General features: G+C 48.9%; 1 protein-coding gene across 1 annotated transcript in view; it reads right to left on the reverse strand.

Annotated features, from left to right (window-relative positions):
- The window catches only part of PHC2 (polyhomeotic homolog 2), a 115,219-nt gene that overhangs the window by 45,534 nt on the left and 53,751 nt on the right, over positions 1 to 15,934 (reverse strand). The window contains exons 2-7 of the mRNA XM_055331514.1: positions 8,918 to 9,130; positions 5,825 to 5,983; positions 4,674 to 4,751; positions 4,047 to 4,211; positions 2,068 to 2,154; positions 629 to 941 (exon numbers count right to left, since the gene is read on the reverse strand). Of these exons, the coding sequence (XP_055187489.1) occupies positions 629 to 941; positions 2,068 to 2,154; positions 4,047 to 4,211; positions 4,674 to 4,751; positions 5,825 to 5,983; positions 8,918 to 9,076 (961 nt within the window). The 5' untranslated portion in view covers positions 9,077 to 9,130. The remainder of the gene's footprint in view (positions 1 to 628; positions 942 to 2,067; positions 2,155 to 4,046; positions 4,212 to 4,673; positions 4,752 to 5,824; positions 5,984 to 8,917; positions 9,131 to 15,934) is intronic.

Here is a 15,934-nt window from a genome sequence, read left to right on the forward strand (position 1 = left end):
TGAAGTGATACCCTCATTGGCAAGCCTTTTTGGCTCCCCTCCCCAGAGCTGGATAGCTCTCCCATGCTCCTGCCATGCTCAGAGCTCACATATATGAGAGCACTGATCACACTGCACCTCATAGTACTTTTCTTCCCAGCCGGTACCCTTCCCAGAGAGCAGAGCCCAAGTCTCATTCATCTCTGTGCATCTAGAACTGGCAACATAACTGGCATATATTAGTCAACAAATGTCTATTGAATGATGATAAAATCAACTTCCCACTTCAACTCCCTGTGTGGTTCTTGTGTGCACCTGGCTTGTCCCCATCCCTGTAGCTGACCCTTCAAGTATTTCAAAGTAGTCCAACTGCCAACCTCCACTCTCTCATGGCTAAGAGCTATGGTTCACCACTGCGCCCATCACAAAGGACTAGTTTATTCCAAATGTTGTGGCTTCCTCCTCTAAAGCTACATGGAGGCATGATGCAGAACCAGGAGCTGATGAACTTCTCAAGATTGGAAGAGGGAAAAGAGATACAGGGCTAGTATCTTAGTACATCCGTGGGAAAAAAGGAAAGTTTGAAAGCTTCCTCCTCCCCCTAGTCCTGAGTTTTCTGGGATACGATCCTTGTTTCTGGAGCCCTTACCTGGAGCAACGAGGGGGTGGGTGGCCACAGCAGGTACCATCCGGCTGAGCGCAGCCCGGCCTTCCATGCTCCCTGGCACACTGCTGTTACCATCTCCTTTCTTGAGTGGCTCCATCACACTGTCAGTTATGCCAGGCTTGGCACCTGCGGGGGAACCCTGAGCGGTGTTTCTGCCCTGTGATGGGGTAGGCAGAGGCTGGCTACCACCTGGCGTGGGTTTCAGGGCCAAGCTGGGCAGGACAGGCTGAGTGGGGGTAGGGCCCGAGGCTGCTGCAGTTGGTGTCTGCTGTGTTCGGAGGGTCAAGTTCTGTACCTGGAAAAGAGGGGTCTATGGGAGTCCCAAGAATGCGGGTAGGAGTAATGGTATCACACAGCTAAGACGGGGAAGGAGTCAGGGATGGACCTAGGAATGACTTAAATAGGACAGTGGGTTGCAAAATCAGAGAGAAAGAGAGAAAACGAGTTAGGGGTTGAAAGAGGAACCAGGAGCGGTAGTTTCTAAAGGGGACAAGAAAGAGTGCTAGTGATTGGATCCGTCAGCAGAAGAAATTGAATTCTGAGAAGGGATGACTGCCCAGGCTGGGGTGGGCACTCTCTCCCATTACCTCCTCTCCTCCCCCAAACTATCAGGATGGGATGCATTCCATTTGGAAAGAATTCCCAGCTACAGTGGGGTATGGGGCATCTAAAACTCAAAAAGGCCAGGGCAAAAGTGAAAGTTAATTGACCAGCGCAGCCACCAGGCAAAGGATCATCATGTCCTCAGAATAAGGTTTATTACACCAGGATCCGTGTGCTTACTCAACCTGGCCCCTGGTGCCCTCTGCTGGATGCGCCGAGGCTGTGCCAGACTCACTTCCGACAAATCTGATTCTCTTGCTACCAAGTGCTGTCCCGTTCTGTAGCCAGGGTGAGGAGGGAGTGTGAGGGGCTGTTTTGCTCCCTGCTGCCCATAGCATCTTTACAGCCACAGCAGTATCTGTGTGCTGCCAGCAGAAGGTGGGGACCCAGGACTTATCTTTGCTCCCTCTTCTGTGGCATTTTTCCTGAACTAGAGGGGCTAGTGTGTGTAACCAGAGTGGGATGTTCTACTTGAAAAGCAACACAGAAGTTATACTGGGAAGGGTGTACAGTAAAAAGCTAGTCATGACCATCCATTATTGGCAACCGCATTTGCCTCAGCATGCTGCTCTCTGACTCCTGATCTATGTTTGAGGGAGTGGAACAGAGTCATGAGTGGCTGAGGTCTTCTCAACGGGATATTAATTAAGGAGTAAGTCTGGGAGCATCGGGATGTCCTGTCTCCCCCCGGCTTTCCTAGAAGATCCCAACCTTTCCAAATAATCAAAGTACCTCAGGGCCTGTGCCCATACCCAGTATCAGTACCCTTCTACGGAGGTGCCCACCCCCCGGCCCTCCCACCAGTATGGAATCCTCACCTGGGCGGGGGTGGGGGGCCGGGCGGGGGAGCCAGTGCCGAGCTCAGGCTGCACAGTAGCGACGGTGGCCGTGGGCGTGAAGATGAGCTGAGGGGACAAAGGAACAGTGCCGCCTAGGCTCCTAGCTACCTGCACCAGGTTACCTGGCTGGGCCTGGAATCACAGGAAACGAGGCGCCTTTTACCTGCCCAATGTGGGCTCAGCTACAGGACAGGACAGTTCAGCCAAGGAGCAGATATGGGGAAAGAGGGAGGCAAGAGAGGGAGAGTCCAAGGGGACCACCTGAAAGTCTCAAGAGGCTTGTAGCATCCTGATCCAGGCTGGGTGGTGAGGGGGATGGCGGAGGAGAGCCAATCTGGGGATGCATGTTGTGTTTACTTCAGAAGCCTCTGTGAGTTGCTCATCCTAGAGGGGCCAACGTTCCTGGGATACTCTGAAGTCATTCTCTCCGTAGCACCCCGGGGAGCAGAGACCTTGCTTAGGTTCAGACAGATGCCCTAGGACCTCTTTCCTGGTCTAACCCATTCTGACTCCAGGTCTGGGCCAGAACAGGGCTCCCCTACACAAGGGATCAAATTAGATGTATTTTTTTCTCAGTTTTTAGTCAAATTTGGATTTGGGTATGGGGTGTAGAGACAACAGTGGTGGAGGAAACAGGGTGCCCAGAGCAGCATTCATGTCTGCATCTCCTTCCATGGGCTGTGGGTTACACGGTAGTCTCTGCATGACACCTCCAATCCCACGAGCCTAGCTGGTGCCCATGTGGCCGTGCTGATTACTCAGGGGCTGCTTTGCCCCAGACTCTGAGGTGCACCTATGTCTAGTCCTCTGTGCAGTTTGCCCTACTTAAGGATTCCAATTGGGGCAGCTGAGTAGAACAAGGGAATGAGTCAACTGAAGACAAAGGCAAGTTTGGGCAGTGTCATACTGTGCTTGTCCTGTCCCTAGAGAAGTGGATGTCTACTCCATACTGTGTGTCCAAGAGGCTATTCCCTGGGAATGGAATACCACAAACAATGAACTCAGAGTCAAGAGAGGAAGTGCTGGGGCAAGACCAGAAAAGCTCCAGGTGCCCAGTTCTGGCTCCAGAAGCAAAAGGAGGGTAGGACTGTATTGTCTTCAGGATAGTGTGTCAAAGAGCCGGAGAGAGAAATCTTCAGGATGGGAGACACAAGATCAGACTCAGTGAGCCCAACAGACAGCTAGATGTTAACTGCCTCCTGAGGAGTATGCCGCTGTCTTCCCTGGAAATTCTTCTAAATCTTAGGAACCCATAAGGTTCCTAAGGATCTTTGCATCCCTTAGGGACAGGTGTAAAGGAGAGATTCTAGATATGCAGGTCTGGGGATGATACCATCCCGGGCACATTTGGCACATTCAAATATGCTGAATTAACAGGTGATATAGAGTAACCCTGATTTGGATGGGGGCCCAGTTGGGAGAGCAGTGGAGGCAGCAGCAGATCTTGAAACTGAATGCCACCTTCATCACCTGGACTGGAATCCACCTTTGGCGCTTGAACTAGTGATGGCCAGTCCCTGTAAGGACTGCCACAGGGGGTTATGACCCCATTTCTGTAGAGTACAAGGATGTCTGTGTGCTTGCTTATCTTAAGCATCCAAGGATACTGACCATCTGGGCATCGGCCCCTGCATTTTCTACCCTAATTAATTTTTGGGGGGGTGGGGTTTCTGATAAGAAGAGGACAATTAGGGAAGGAAAGGATACATCATGGGCTATCTTCTCCATTTCAGCCAGAAACCCCACCTGTTGGGTCACTGAGCCTGTACCCAAGCTCCTATTCAGCCTGTCAGGTGCCCTCTTGTTTATTCCACCCCTTAACCTCTTGCTGTCTGTTCCTTGGTGCTCCTTCCCTCCCCCCACGTCTCTAATTCCTACCCTCTCTAACCTCCCAGGCCAGGCTTCTCTGCCTCCATCCTCCCAGCCCACCTGAGCCATGGCCCAGGCTGGGTACTCACCATCTGTGCCCTTAGATACATCTGTGCCTGGCTTGCAGTCAGGGCTGGAGAAGACGTGTTGCCCAAGAGCACAGCCTGCTGGGCGATGCCCGAGGCTGTCGCTGAGTTGACACTCTGTGCCCTGTTGATGAGCTGGGCTGCTGCTGGGGAGGCTGCCAGATTGATCTGGTGAGAGAGACACACGCAGTAACAAACAGGAGGTTCTGTTGGTTAACTCTGGGCCCCTCTCCTTCATTTCTTTTTTTCCCTATCTTCTGTTCCTTGGTGGATGCAGCCTTCTTTAGGACCTTCCCTGGTACTTGGGCCTTGGAGCATCCCCCAGCATCACCCTGGCTTCTGTGTGGGGCTGTAGGAAGGGTCCAATGGGGCAGAGAACTGAACTATAAACAGAGAGCCTGGACATTGGCAAGAAAGATGACAGGGAGTTACGAAAGTCAGGGTTAGAAACAGGCATATGCTTTTTTTTTTTTTTTCCTTCTGGCAAGAGTAATAGATTCCAGCCATGGTTGTCTGTGGCTGAGGATTCACCAGCTGGGTCTGGGAGCACGCGAGCATCTATCTAGGGCAAGGAGGAAGGAGCTGGTCCCAGAGCTGTAGGCTCTGTTTGCTGTTCCCCAACCTACTCACCGAGGATGACGGGGCTGGGGCCTGGGCAGACACGTTGCTGCTAGAAGTGCTTCCCTGTCTGTTGGCCACCAGGCTTGCCTAGAAAAGAACAATTCTTATCACAGGGGTCCCAGGTCAACCCCAGCCATTCCCCAGGCTCTCAGAGGAAGCACTCTAGGACAGTGGTTAGGAGTCCATCCCTCATCTGCCTCATCTGTGTGGCCTCAAGTATGCGTTTCAGTTTCCTCTTGATAAAGTGGGGATGATAACAGAATCTACTTTGTAGCATCAAGGAAAGGATTAAATAAGGCAAAGCATTTACATGTAAGCACTCAGATCATGAGCTACAATTATTACCTATCTTTCCCAGTGTCTGGACAGCCCTGCTTTAGCCTGCTCTATCATACTGGGCTCATGGACCCCGTGAAAGACTTTTGCACATTCTGTCTGGCATGGCCAGCCTGCCCCCCTTCCCCGTGGCTGGCTTCTTCTTCGTGTGTTGGTTTCCGAGTCACTCCAGCAGACAGAATGTCCCTCGTCGCCCACCGAGGGCAGTCCTCCTGTCTCTTGGTCAGAGCAAGCCCTTCTTCTCTTTCAGAGTGCTTATGGCAACTTAGAGATTTAGATATGTTATTTCCTTGTCTCTTTGGGTGTCTGTTTACTTGCTGTCACCCCACTTGAAGCTCCAAGAAGACAAGGTCTGCAGTAGATTCAGTATCTGACATGGACTGTGGCGCACAGTAGGTACACGAAACTTCCAGTGAACGAATGAGTTCTTCTCAGCCACCAAGGACAGACAGGATGCTAGGTGGGCAATGGCCTTGTCTTGTAGACACCCGGTCGGCCCCTCGGCCCCTCTCAATAGTGTGGTGCTGTGGGGAGGAGGGACTCCTCCAGCTGTCTTCCTGGGCCAGGTGGGCAGAGAGTTCCACCATCCACTCATGGGCTGTGTGCCCACAGACTCCTTCCTTGGCTGTAAAGGACCATGCCCACTGTGCCTGCACCTGCTCACCGGGGTTCTGTGAGGGTATAGTAAGAGAAGGCCTGGGGAGCCCATGCACAGGGTCTGCTCCTCCCCACTCTTACTTCTGTCAATGCCATGACTGCTCCTAGCCACCCCCCCACCAATACCTCCCCCCCACACCCTTGGGTGTCCTGCCTCCCTCTCTCACCTGTTGCACGGCCGCCAGGCTCTGGAGCTGGGCACTGCTGAGATGCTGCTGCTGGAGAGCCGCCGTCTGCAGCATGAGGTGCTGCTGCTGTGCAGCATACATCTGCTGCAGGTACTGGGCTGCTGTGCTGGGCTGCCTGTGCAGGGCCTGCTGGATCACCTAGGCCAGGTGGCAGGGGGAGGCTGCACTGTCACCTTGCTTGCAGAGGAGGGGGTTGTCCCTTCTGCAACAATGCCTTGTCAACCCCAGCTCTCCCTAGCTGCTCAGAGGATACTAGGTCTGTGACCACCACTGGAACAGATGGCCACTCCCTAGGGAGGCGAGAAGACAACAGGCTTTCAAACTTGATACTTCTCTGCCCTCATCTGTCCTGCACATCTTTGGCTCCTGTGCGCCTCGGCTCCTCCCCAACTGCATCTGCTTCTGTGTCAGCTGCCAGCTTGGAGAAAGTCAGAGCAGCAGTGCTGCTCTGGTCTGCTCTGGGCACTGGGGAGACTCAGAGAAGTTAGCAGTCCTGTAAGCCTCTGGTGAACTATCCCATGCCAGGCTTGTTTGCCACTCCACCTCCCAGCCATTCCCTGTCCTCAGACTTGGGTGACTGGACCACTAGACGGTGACAGCAGGGAAACTGAAGCCCAAAGAGGCAGAGAGAAGGAAAGGGGTGGGAGAGAGAGGCCGGTGCAAAGGGGGGCCTAGTCCAGCATTAACAGTGCCAGCCAGGTGGAAACAGCCTGGGGCAACACCCTCCCACTGGGGCTGCTTGCCAGGGTCTGCTCCTGGCTGCTGGGAAGTGCTATGGGTCCCTTAGATGATGGTCTCATTGGCCTTGGAAAGCAGGCCAGTGGCACAAGGATGATGCATTTCTCTTGTAATCTTTCCTTTCCCTTCTCCATCGTTCCCTCTTTCTGGCTATCATCACCATCACCTGGCCTTGCTGCTACTTCTCTTTCCTGATGGGACTGGCTAAGCCACTGTTTCTAGGAAGCCACAAAGGTTGCCTTTGGTTCCCCCCCGCTGCCCACCACTCTTCACTCACAGTGTCCCAAAGCCTCCCTCTGCCCCTAGGAACAAAGAAAGTGAATGCCTTTCACCCAACCCTGAGATCTTCTGTCTTCTTCTCCTAAGCCCCACAGACATTTCTCCTCCCTTCTCCTTACCTGGTCACCTATCTGCCATCTCTTGCCGCCTGATGCTCTATGCGGGCCCTGACCAGCCTTTGACCTGCTTGCTACCCCTTAGCTCTGCTAAATCCCTGACCATGGGACTGCTCCCAACCCTGGGTCCTGCCCCCAACAAGCAAGCATCCAGTCTGGCTCTCTCTAGCTAAGCATGACTTCTAGGGCTGCTGGCTCTGGAACAAAACCATATGTGGGCTCAGATCTGGAGTTCTGTGAAAACAGGCTAACATCACAGATTCTTCATGGGCTCTGGGGTCTCCTGATTCCCCTACCCTATCCCAAGTCTTCAGATCCCACTCCCCTTCAGTGTTCTCTCTCCTCAGAGGGTCCTGGTTTATACAAGCACAGTTCTGTTTATTCCTCTTCTCTCCCAGAATTCTTTCTTCTTATTCCCTTTACCTAGGCCTCTCTATTTTCCTTAGACTCCTGAAAGTACCTCCCCACAATCTAGACAGTAGTAGCAGAGATACTGTGGCTCTTCCTCACTAGAGGGCTGGTGTCAGTGAGTGGAAATGGCAAGAACCCTGTACCTGCTTGGGTACATAACATAGCCATGGGCGATTCCATCTACCATTGCAGAAAACCCCAAATCCCTTGTATCTAGAGTTGTGATGAGGGGTGGAAGGATGGCATATCCTAATGTGAGCTGCTAGAAGCTGTGTTCAAACACTCACATGCCAAGGGGCTGGGAAAAGGCTAGGTGTGTGGGGGGTGGCAGGAATGGGTGTAGGAAACATGGTTTTTATCCCATGGGGGAGGCAGATGTAACCCAAGGACGGAAGACTCTAGTGTATCTGATGGTGTCTTCAGACTCTCCCACTGTCTGCTGTGACCCCTCCTCCACTCCCTAATCTGGGCCAGGGGCCAAAGCAGGGCATGGTCATTTGTCTGGTACATCCATGCTGGATTAGCAAAGTTCCTCGGAGTGAACTCTTCTCAGCTGCATACACTTTGTGTCTTCTTTTTTTTTTTTTTTTAAGATTTTATTTATTTATTCATGAGAGACACACAGAGAGAGAGAGAGGCAGAGACATAGGCAGAGGGAGAAGCAGGCTCCATGCAGAGAGCCTGATGCAGGACTCAATCCAGGGACTCCAGGATCATGCCCTGAGCCAAAGGCAGACACTTAACCTCTAAGCCAATCAGGCGTCCCCCCTTTCTGTGTCTTATCTGGGGGCCTCAAACAGACACTGTGGTGATTAAGAACACAGGGCTGCAGGTAGAATGAGGTTCAGCTTTTTTTGGTCTTTATCTGAATGACCTAGACAAGGTACTACTTTTACTGAGACTCAGCCTTCTCAGTTATGGAACTGTACCTATAATAGCCATTTTCATCTGGAGGAGAAGATACATCTGTGGTGATTTCGTACAGTGTGGGGCACAAAGCAGATGGTGAGACATGGGCATGACTGTTTGGAACCAGGTGTCATCACTCAGAAGCCTCATGGATGATACTTAGCAGACTGCTGCTTTAGGCAGCTTGCTTTGGGGTTCCTTTTTGGTCTCTAAGAAACTTTGTTTTATGACAGGGCAATGGTCCTTCGAATAGGTCTAGGTCATGGCTGAGAAGTTCCCAATCATTTTTTTCTGCTTGTTATTTTTACTTGTTCCAGCTCCCTACCCACTTTACACTTTCACATGCCTATCCGCCCAAACAGGACTCTGGGATCTGAGTCACCAGGTGAGATAATTTTCCAGGTTGTGAAGTGTTACCACTCTCCCTGAACCCCCTTGATTGGACCCATCTAGCATCATTTCTCCTAACTGTGCCTAGATATATAACCAGGAACACCCCCTCCTTATGCCCAATCTAGGTTCCATACCCTGGTTGCTCCACCAGCCCACGCCAACACGTCCTCCTGGCTAGCCCCAAGATGATCCAGGAATACAATCTCTAGATCAGCTGGACTCTTACCTGCACAGTCTGCCGGTCAGGAATGCCACTGTACACAGAAATCTGGGGCCCAGTGGGGCGGCCACTCCCACCACTGCTGCCACTGTTGCAGCCACTGCTGGCACTGCTGGTGACACTGGCACTGCTGGATGTATGGGGGACTGGCAGCTCATTCTCCATGGCCTGCGGGATGGCACAGTCAGGGTGCTCCAACAGCAGAAGAGCAGGCGGATGCTGGGAGCAAAGAGGCAGAAGTGAAATGTCACAAGATGCTTCCTAGAGAACACACACATACACATCAGCTTTCCATCAGCCTGGGGTGGGACCACTTCTGAACTGAGGCCTGGAACATACCTGCCACCAGAAGGACAAGGCCACGTGTGGTTCACTAGGTGAGATCTGAAATCAGATGCCTGATTTCATTTCATTTTATTTTATTTTATTTATTTTATTTTATTTTATTTTATTTTTTAGATGCCTGATTTTTTTTAAAGATTTTATTTATTTATTCATGAGAGACAGACACAGAGAGAGGCAGAGACGCAGGCAGGCAGGAGAAGCAGGCTCCATGCAGGGAGCCTGATGTGGGACTCCATCCTGGAACTCCAGAATCACGCCCTGGGCCAAAGGCAGGTGCTAAACCACTGAGCCACCCAGGGATTCCCTAGATGCCTGATTTTAAAGTCTATGACCTGGGAGCGCCTGGGTGGCTCAGTTGGTTAAGCATCTGCCTTCAACTCAGGTCATAATATTGGAATCCTGGTATTGAGCCCTTGGAATGAGCCTGGTTATCCTCTCCTTCTGCCTCTGCCCTTCCCTACCCACGCCCTGGCTCATACTCACTCTCTTTCAAATGAATAAATTTTAAAAACCTAAAAAAAATATCTATGACCTGCCATTCTTCCTTCTGCTAAACCAGCTAAAACCAGCAAAGGAGGCAGATTTCCTACAGTGGCCTTCCTGGCAATGATCTTAGGGGTCATCTCTCACCCCATGTCTACCTCTTCACTTTTAGGATGGAAAAAACGAGCATCAGAGAACTTATTATTCATCTGCATGTATATAGTCGATTAATGAAAGAAATGGGATTACAAGTCTGGAGAGAACAGAATTAGGGAAAGAGACAAATGAAGCAATAAAATGAGCTGAAGTGTTTGTGTTTTTCAAGGCTAGAAGAGCTGCCAATGTGTCTGGAGTCTCTGTTTTCTTGATGAAGTATTTAGTAAGTGCCCTCTGATCTAATGCTGAGCAGGGCACTACATCAAGCAGTGTGGTTGAACTGCAGGTTTTGGGATCGGAAAGACGGGTTTTCATTCTGGCTCTGCTGCTTACTCTGGGAAGCCTTGGCAAGTCGCACTTGTCCAACCTTCTGTCTCAATCTGTCAGATGTAAGAATACATGAATTGGCGGGAGAATAAAGTCAAATAACAATACAAAGTGCTTGGGAGAGTGTCAGGCAAATACTGAGCACTCTAGAGCACTGGCTGTTGTTGTGGTTATTAAAACTGTTCCGAGTCTGGTTCCAATAGATCAATCCTCTTCCAGCCTCCTGAAACCTTCTATCTTTGTCACTAAAGGATGCCAGGAATTCAGTCAGGGACCATCCTATGATCTGGATTCACAACTGGAAATGACATGTCCCCTTGAGACACGTGTTGGGGAGCGAAGAGGCTGGGAGTGAAGGATGAGTGGTAGGAGAGGCAGACGCGGTCCAAGGTTAAGTTCCCCTCTTTCTTCTTTTATGCTCTTCCTAAAATTCTCATTTCTACATATGAGCTCTTCCTTCTACCTATTCTTTCCTATAGCTAGAAATGACACTTGCCATCTCATCATAAACAGTGAATTCTTTGCTTGCAGATTATGCTGGTTTAAGAAATAAAGTATTGGGGGGGGGGAATCCCTGGGTTTAGCATCTGCCTTTGGCCCAGGGTGTGATCCTGGAGACCCGGGATCGAGTCCCACATCAGGCTCCCTGCATGGAGCCTGCTTCTCCCTCTGCCTGTGTCTCTGCCTCTCTTTCTCTCTCTCTGTCTCTTTCGTGAATAAATAAATAAAATCTTTTAAAAAAAGGAATAAAGCATTGGTTAGTAGAAAAATAAAGCATTGGTTAGTAGAAAAAAAAAACAAGTATTAGTTAGTAGAAAAAACTAAAATAGTCATCAATGTCCTGTTGTCTTCTTCCCAATGCTGCTCAGGTTGGAGGCTGTCGACATTGCTCAGGCTGCCTTCTTCTGACAGGGTGGGTTTCACAGTGAACTGAACAAAGTAGGGGTAAAGGCTAAAGGATAGGAACGTGTGAGGTAAGGAAATGCAGGCCACTCCCAGTTCGGAGGCCTGTGGCTTCCAGGACAGGAGAGCAACCTGCAAATGGCGCTCAGGTCCTAGGTCCTGGAGCAGTGATTTCCCCTTAATGTTTGTATGTCTGCATTTACTGCCACAGGGCAAAGCTCTTGTCCAGGAGTTCCCTTTGTCCAGAGCTGCACACAGTGCTGGGTCTCAGTACAGCCATCACTTGTGAAAGATTCTGATAATGATAACAACAACGTAGGATCAACGAAACCGCAGAGTCCACAAATATTTCCTGTGCTCTGCTCCGTTGAAACCTACCTTGTCTTATATTCTAGGGAGGGACAGTTGGGCTGGACAGAAAGGAACACAAGGTAGAATTCCAATCTTGCAGAAACCGACCAACTAGCTCTAGAGATGAGGCTCAACTGAAGTTTCAAGGATCATCACTGACAAATCAGAGTTATGTTTGGACACAGAATATCCCATAGAATCCAGAAATCTTCTTTTTTTTTTTAAGATTTTATTCATTTATTCATGAAAGACACAGAGAGAGGCAGAGACACAGCCAGAGGGAGAAGCAGGCTCTATGCTGGGTGCCCGATGTGGGACTTGATCCCGGGACTCCAGGATCACGCCCTGAGCCAAAGGCAGATGCTCAACCGCTGAGCCACCCAGGCGTCCCATCAGAAGTCTTCTTTTAGTTAAGTGCCTCACCTCCCTTTCCCAAGATGTTGATCAGGATTGGGTTTCAGGTCTCACTTTCATTCTGCCCTAGGAAATTTCAGTGGAAGCACTTATAAACATAAAACATAAGATGGGAAAACAGCATCGGCCACAGCAAATTAAGGATAGCGTGATCTACACATCCTGCATGATCGAGCCTCAGCTCTGGTTTATTTTCCTTTTTTAGCGGCTATGGCAGATCTCATGCACAGCGTAGAAATGAAACAGGGCGCAGTCCTAAAGAGAGCATGGCACTCCTGCATAGAAGAACTGGGCAGGCAAGGACAGCAACTGCTCCTCGTGCTGGGGAGGGAGACTCAGCAGCATGGGGACACAGACACAATGGGTCTCCTGAACTCTCTTGCCTGTCTCTTTCCTTCTGCTGCTAAGCCTGCCTTTCCCTTCTCTCTTCATTCTTGCATTCTTGGCTTCTGCCCCGCAACTCCACTTCATTTTTTCTCATTAAATTTTCCCCCACTCCCTGGTTTTCCAGTTTTCCTGTTCTTAACTGCCCCGGTCCTTATCCTCTGTCATATGGGTTCTTCCTTGCACTGGCCCCATCCTCCTGCATGGGGAAGATTACACTCACCTTGATTCTGCTATGGCTCTGGGCTTTTTCCCTTTCTTTGACTCTCTGGAACATGAGCATGCATCTCCCCCCCTCCCTCCTCTCTCTCTTACCCAGGTCCCATTGATCCTGAGTGGTTGCTCCAGTTTACTGTAATGAGCTCTCTCTCCATTCCTGACTTCTGCTCTCTCCCCACACTGTGCCCTAAACCTGCTTGCCTGCCCTGCCCCTGAGGTCCCTCGCTACATAGCTGGCTCACTCTGTGTCTGCCTTCCTTGCCTCCTGTGCTCTAGCTCTCTCTTCTTTCTTGGGGTCTTCCCTGCCTCAGGATGTCTCTCCCCCAGGCCTGATCCAGCATATCCTTTCGCCTCTATTCAAGTGTGTGCTCTAGACAGTGCATCTGCCCTCTCCCTCTCCCTCCCTCTCTCTGGCTGGTACTCCCTGTTCTAACTCAAGATTTTGATAGCTACTACTGTCTCTCAAGTGTACACTCTCTCTTTGGCTCTCTCACTCACTCATGCAAAGCAGAAGGAAGGACAGACTGCTTAGGAAATTAAGGAACACATAAAAGGAGAAGCAACATTTGAGCTGCCTAAACCCACACTTTCTCACTTTCACTGCATAAAGCTGCCCTGTCCCACCCTCCACTCCTTGTCAGTCACTTCTAGAATGTTTTGTAATCAACAAGTTTCTGGTTCCCCCATAATCTGAACATCTATTCAGCATCTACCAGATGCAGGGTATTCTTGCTAAGTACTGGGAATAGAAAAGAAGTAGAAGACATGAATCCTCATTTGAAGGTTTTCACTTTTGTGAGCATATCAGAAATGGTGAAACCTAAAGCCTCTTGCCCCAGAAAAAAATGTAACTCACACACAGATGTACTTATAATTATAGAGGTTAGTGAATCCTTTTCACCCTGCCCATTAACTCTAGACTAAGAAGCTCCAGCAATTGGGCAGGAAGTACAAATTTGAAGACAAAACTATTATTCATTACTATATGCTAAGTTCCACCTGAGTGATTGAGACAACATTGGCTAGTGTGGAGAAAAGTGAGGTGTAAGGAATGTGTGCAGTGTGATCGATGGACAGTGGAGAAGGGCTTACTCTAGGCTTTATGAAGCCCAGATTTACACTGCTGCTGGATAGTCACTGCTGTAAGAGAGACAGTACCCAGCCCCTCCTTCTGGGTATTCTCAGTGGCTCAATTTTCCTAGGACAGGCAATGCACTAAAGGAGAAAGAGCAATCCTAGCTTTGGGAATAGCTGTCCACTGTTGCCTTTGGTCTTGGGCAAGGCAGGCTCTCTCTCTGAGTCTTGGTTCCCTAACCTGCAACATTGGGTCATAATAATACCTGCTGGGGATAGCAGTGGTGTATGTTTGTGAGGATTCACCTCTGAGCCTCATTCCACTTTTCTAACTGTATACAGGCATGTGTCAGAGATATTGCAGGTTTGGCTCCAGACCACCACAATGAAACAAATATCACAATAAAGTGAGACAGGGACGCCTGGGTGGCTCAGTGGTTGAGCATCTGCCTTTGGCTCAGGGTGTGATCCCAGGGTCTTGGGATTGAGTCCTGTACCAGGCTTCCTGCTAGGAGCCTGCTTCTCACTCTGCCTGTGTCTCTGCCTCTCTCTGTGTGTCTCTCATGAATAAATGAATGAAATCTTAAAAAAAAATGAGGCAGATGAATTTTCTGGTTTCTCAGTGCACATAAAATTTATGTTTACACTATCCTGGAGTCTGTTAAGTATGCAATAGCAGTATGTCTAAAAACATAATGTATATACCTTACTTTAAAAATGCTTTATTGGGACACCTGGGTGGCTCAGTGGTTGAGCATCTGCCTTTGGCTCAGGATATGATCCCAGGGTCCAGGATTGAGTCCCACATCAGTCTCCTTGTGGGGAGCCTGCTTCTCCCTCTTCCTGTGTGTGTCTACCTCTCTCTCTGTCTCTCATGAATAAATAAATAAATAAATAAATAAAATCTTTTAAAAAATGGTTTATTGCTTAAAAATGCCATTCAAATATAATAATGGAAAGGTATGAAATATTGTAAGAATTACCAAAATGTGACGCAGAGACACATAGTGAGCAAATGCTGTTGGAAAAATGGCACCAATATACTTGGTTGACACAGGGTTGCAACAAACCTCTGACTTGTAAAAAAAACATGATATCTGTGAAGCATTACAAAAGAGGTACAGTTGTATTCCGCGATGGGAGTCTACTGCTGTAGTCTGGTGGCTCTGCTTTCCTTCACCAAATACAGCATGTTCATCATGATTTCTCCTGCTCTTTAATTTTGATGAAGTCAAATTTATTTATTTTTTCTTTTGTTGCCACCACATCTAAAAAAACTGTGCCTAATCCAAAGTGAGGGAGATCTACACCTAAATTTTCTTCAGAGTTTTATAGTTGTAGTTCTTACTTTTTTTTTTAAGTTTCTTTATTTATCTTGGTATGTAATCTCTATACCCAATGTGGGGCTCAAACTTCCAATCTTGAGATCAAGAGTCACATGCTCTTTCAACTGACCCAGCCAGGTGCCCTGACAGTTTTTACATTTAGGCCTTAGATCCATTTTGAGTTAATTTTGTATGTGGTGTGAGATAAGGGTACAACATTATTTTCATTTTTTAAATTGTGGTAAAAAATATATAACTCGAATTTGCCACTCACAATGTTGTGAGTGGTAATGATCACTCTCTACCACTAGAATTCTTTACCACTCCAAACAGAAACTCTAAAATCATTTAGCAGGAACTCCTCAATCTCCTCTTGCTCCGGCCGGCTCCTAGTAACCTCTAATCTACTTTCTGTCTCTACAAATTTGTCTAGTCTAGATATCTCCTGTACATGGAATCATACAATGTTTGTCCTTTTGTGTCTGGCTTATTTCATCTAGGATAATGTTTTCAAGGCTCATCATGTTGTAGCATGTGTCCTTTTTTGGCTGAATTCCATTATATGTGTATATCACGTTTTGTTTATCCGTTCATCGGTTGATGAACACTTGGGTGTCCATCATTTTAGCTATGTGAATAATGCTGCCATGAACATTGGTGTACGAATATCTGCTTGGGGCAGCCTGAGTGGCTCAGCGGTTTAGCGCTGCCTTCAGCCCAGGGCATGATCTGGAGACCCGGGATCGAGTCACACGTCAGGTTCCCTGCATGGAATCTGCTTCTCCCTCTGCCTGTGTCTCTGCCTCTCTCTCTCTCTCTCTCTCTCTCTGTCTCTCATGAATAAATAAAATCTTTTTAAAAAGAGAGAGAGAAAAAACAAATATCTGCTTGAATCCCTGCTTTCAATTCTCTTGGCTATTACCCAGACGTGGAACTGCTGGATCATATGGTAATCCTACGTTTAGCTTGTTGAGGAACCACCAAATTGTTTTTCCTAACTTAATTCTTTTGCATGTGGATATTCCTGTTGTCTCTGTTCCGT

The sequence above is a fragment of the Nyctereutes procyonoides genome, unplaced genomic scaffold, assembly GCF_905146905.1.
Source record: "Nyctereutes procyonoides isolate TBG_1078 unplaced genomic scaffold, NYPRO_anot_genome, whole genome shotgun sequence".
Lineage (NCBI taxonomy): Eukaryota > Metazoa > Chordata > Mammalia > Carnivora > Canidae > Nyctereutes > Nyctereutes procyonoides.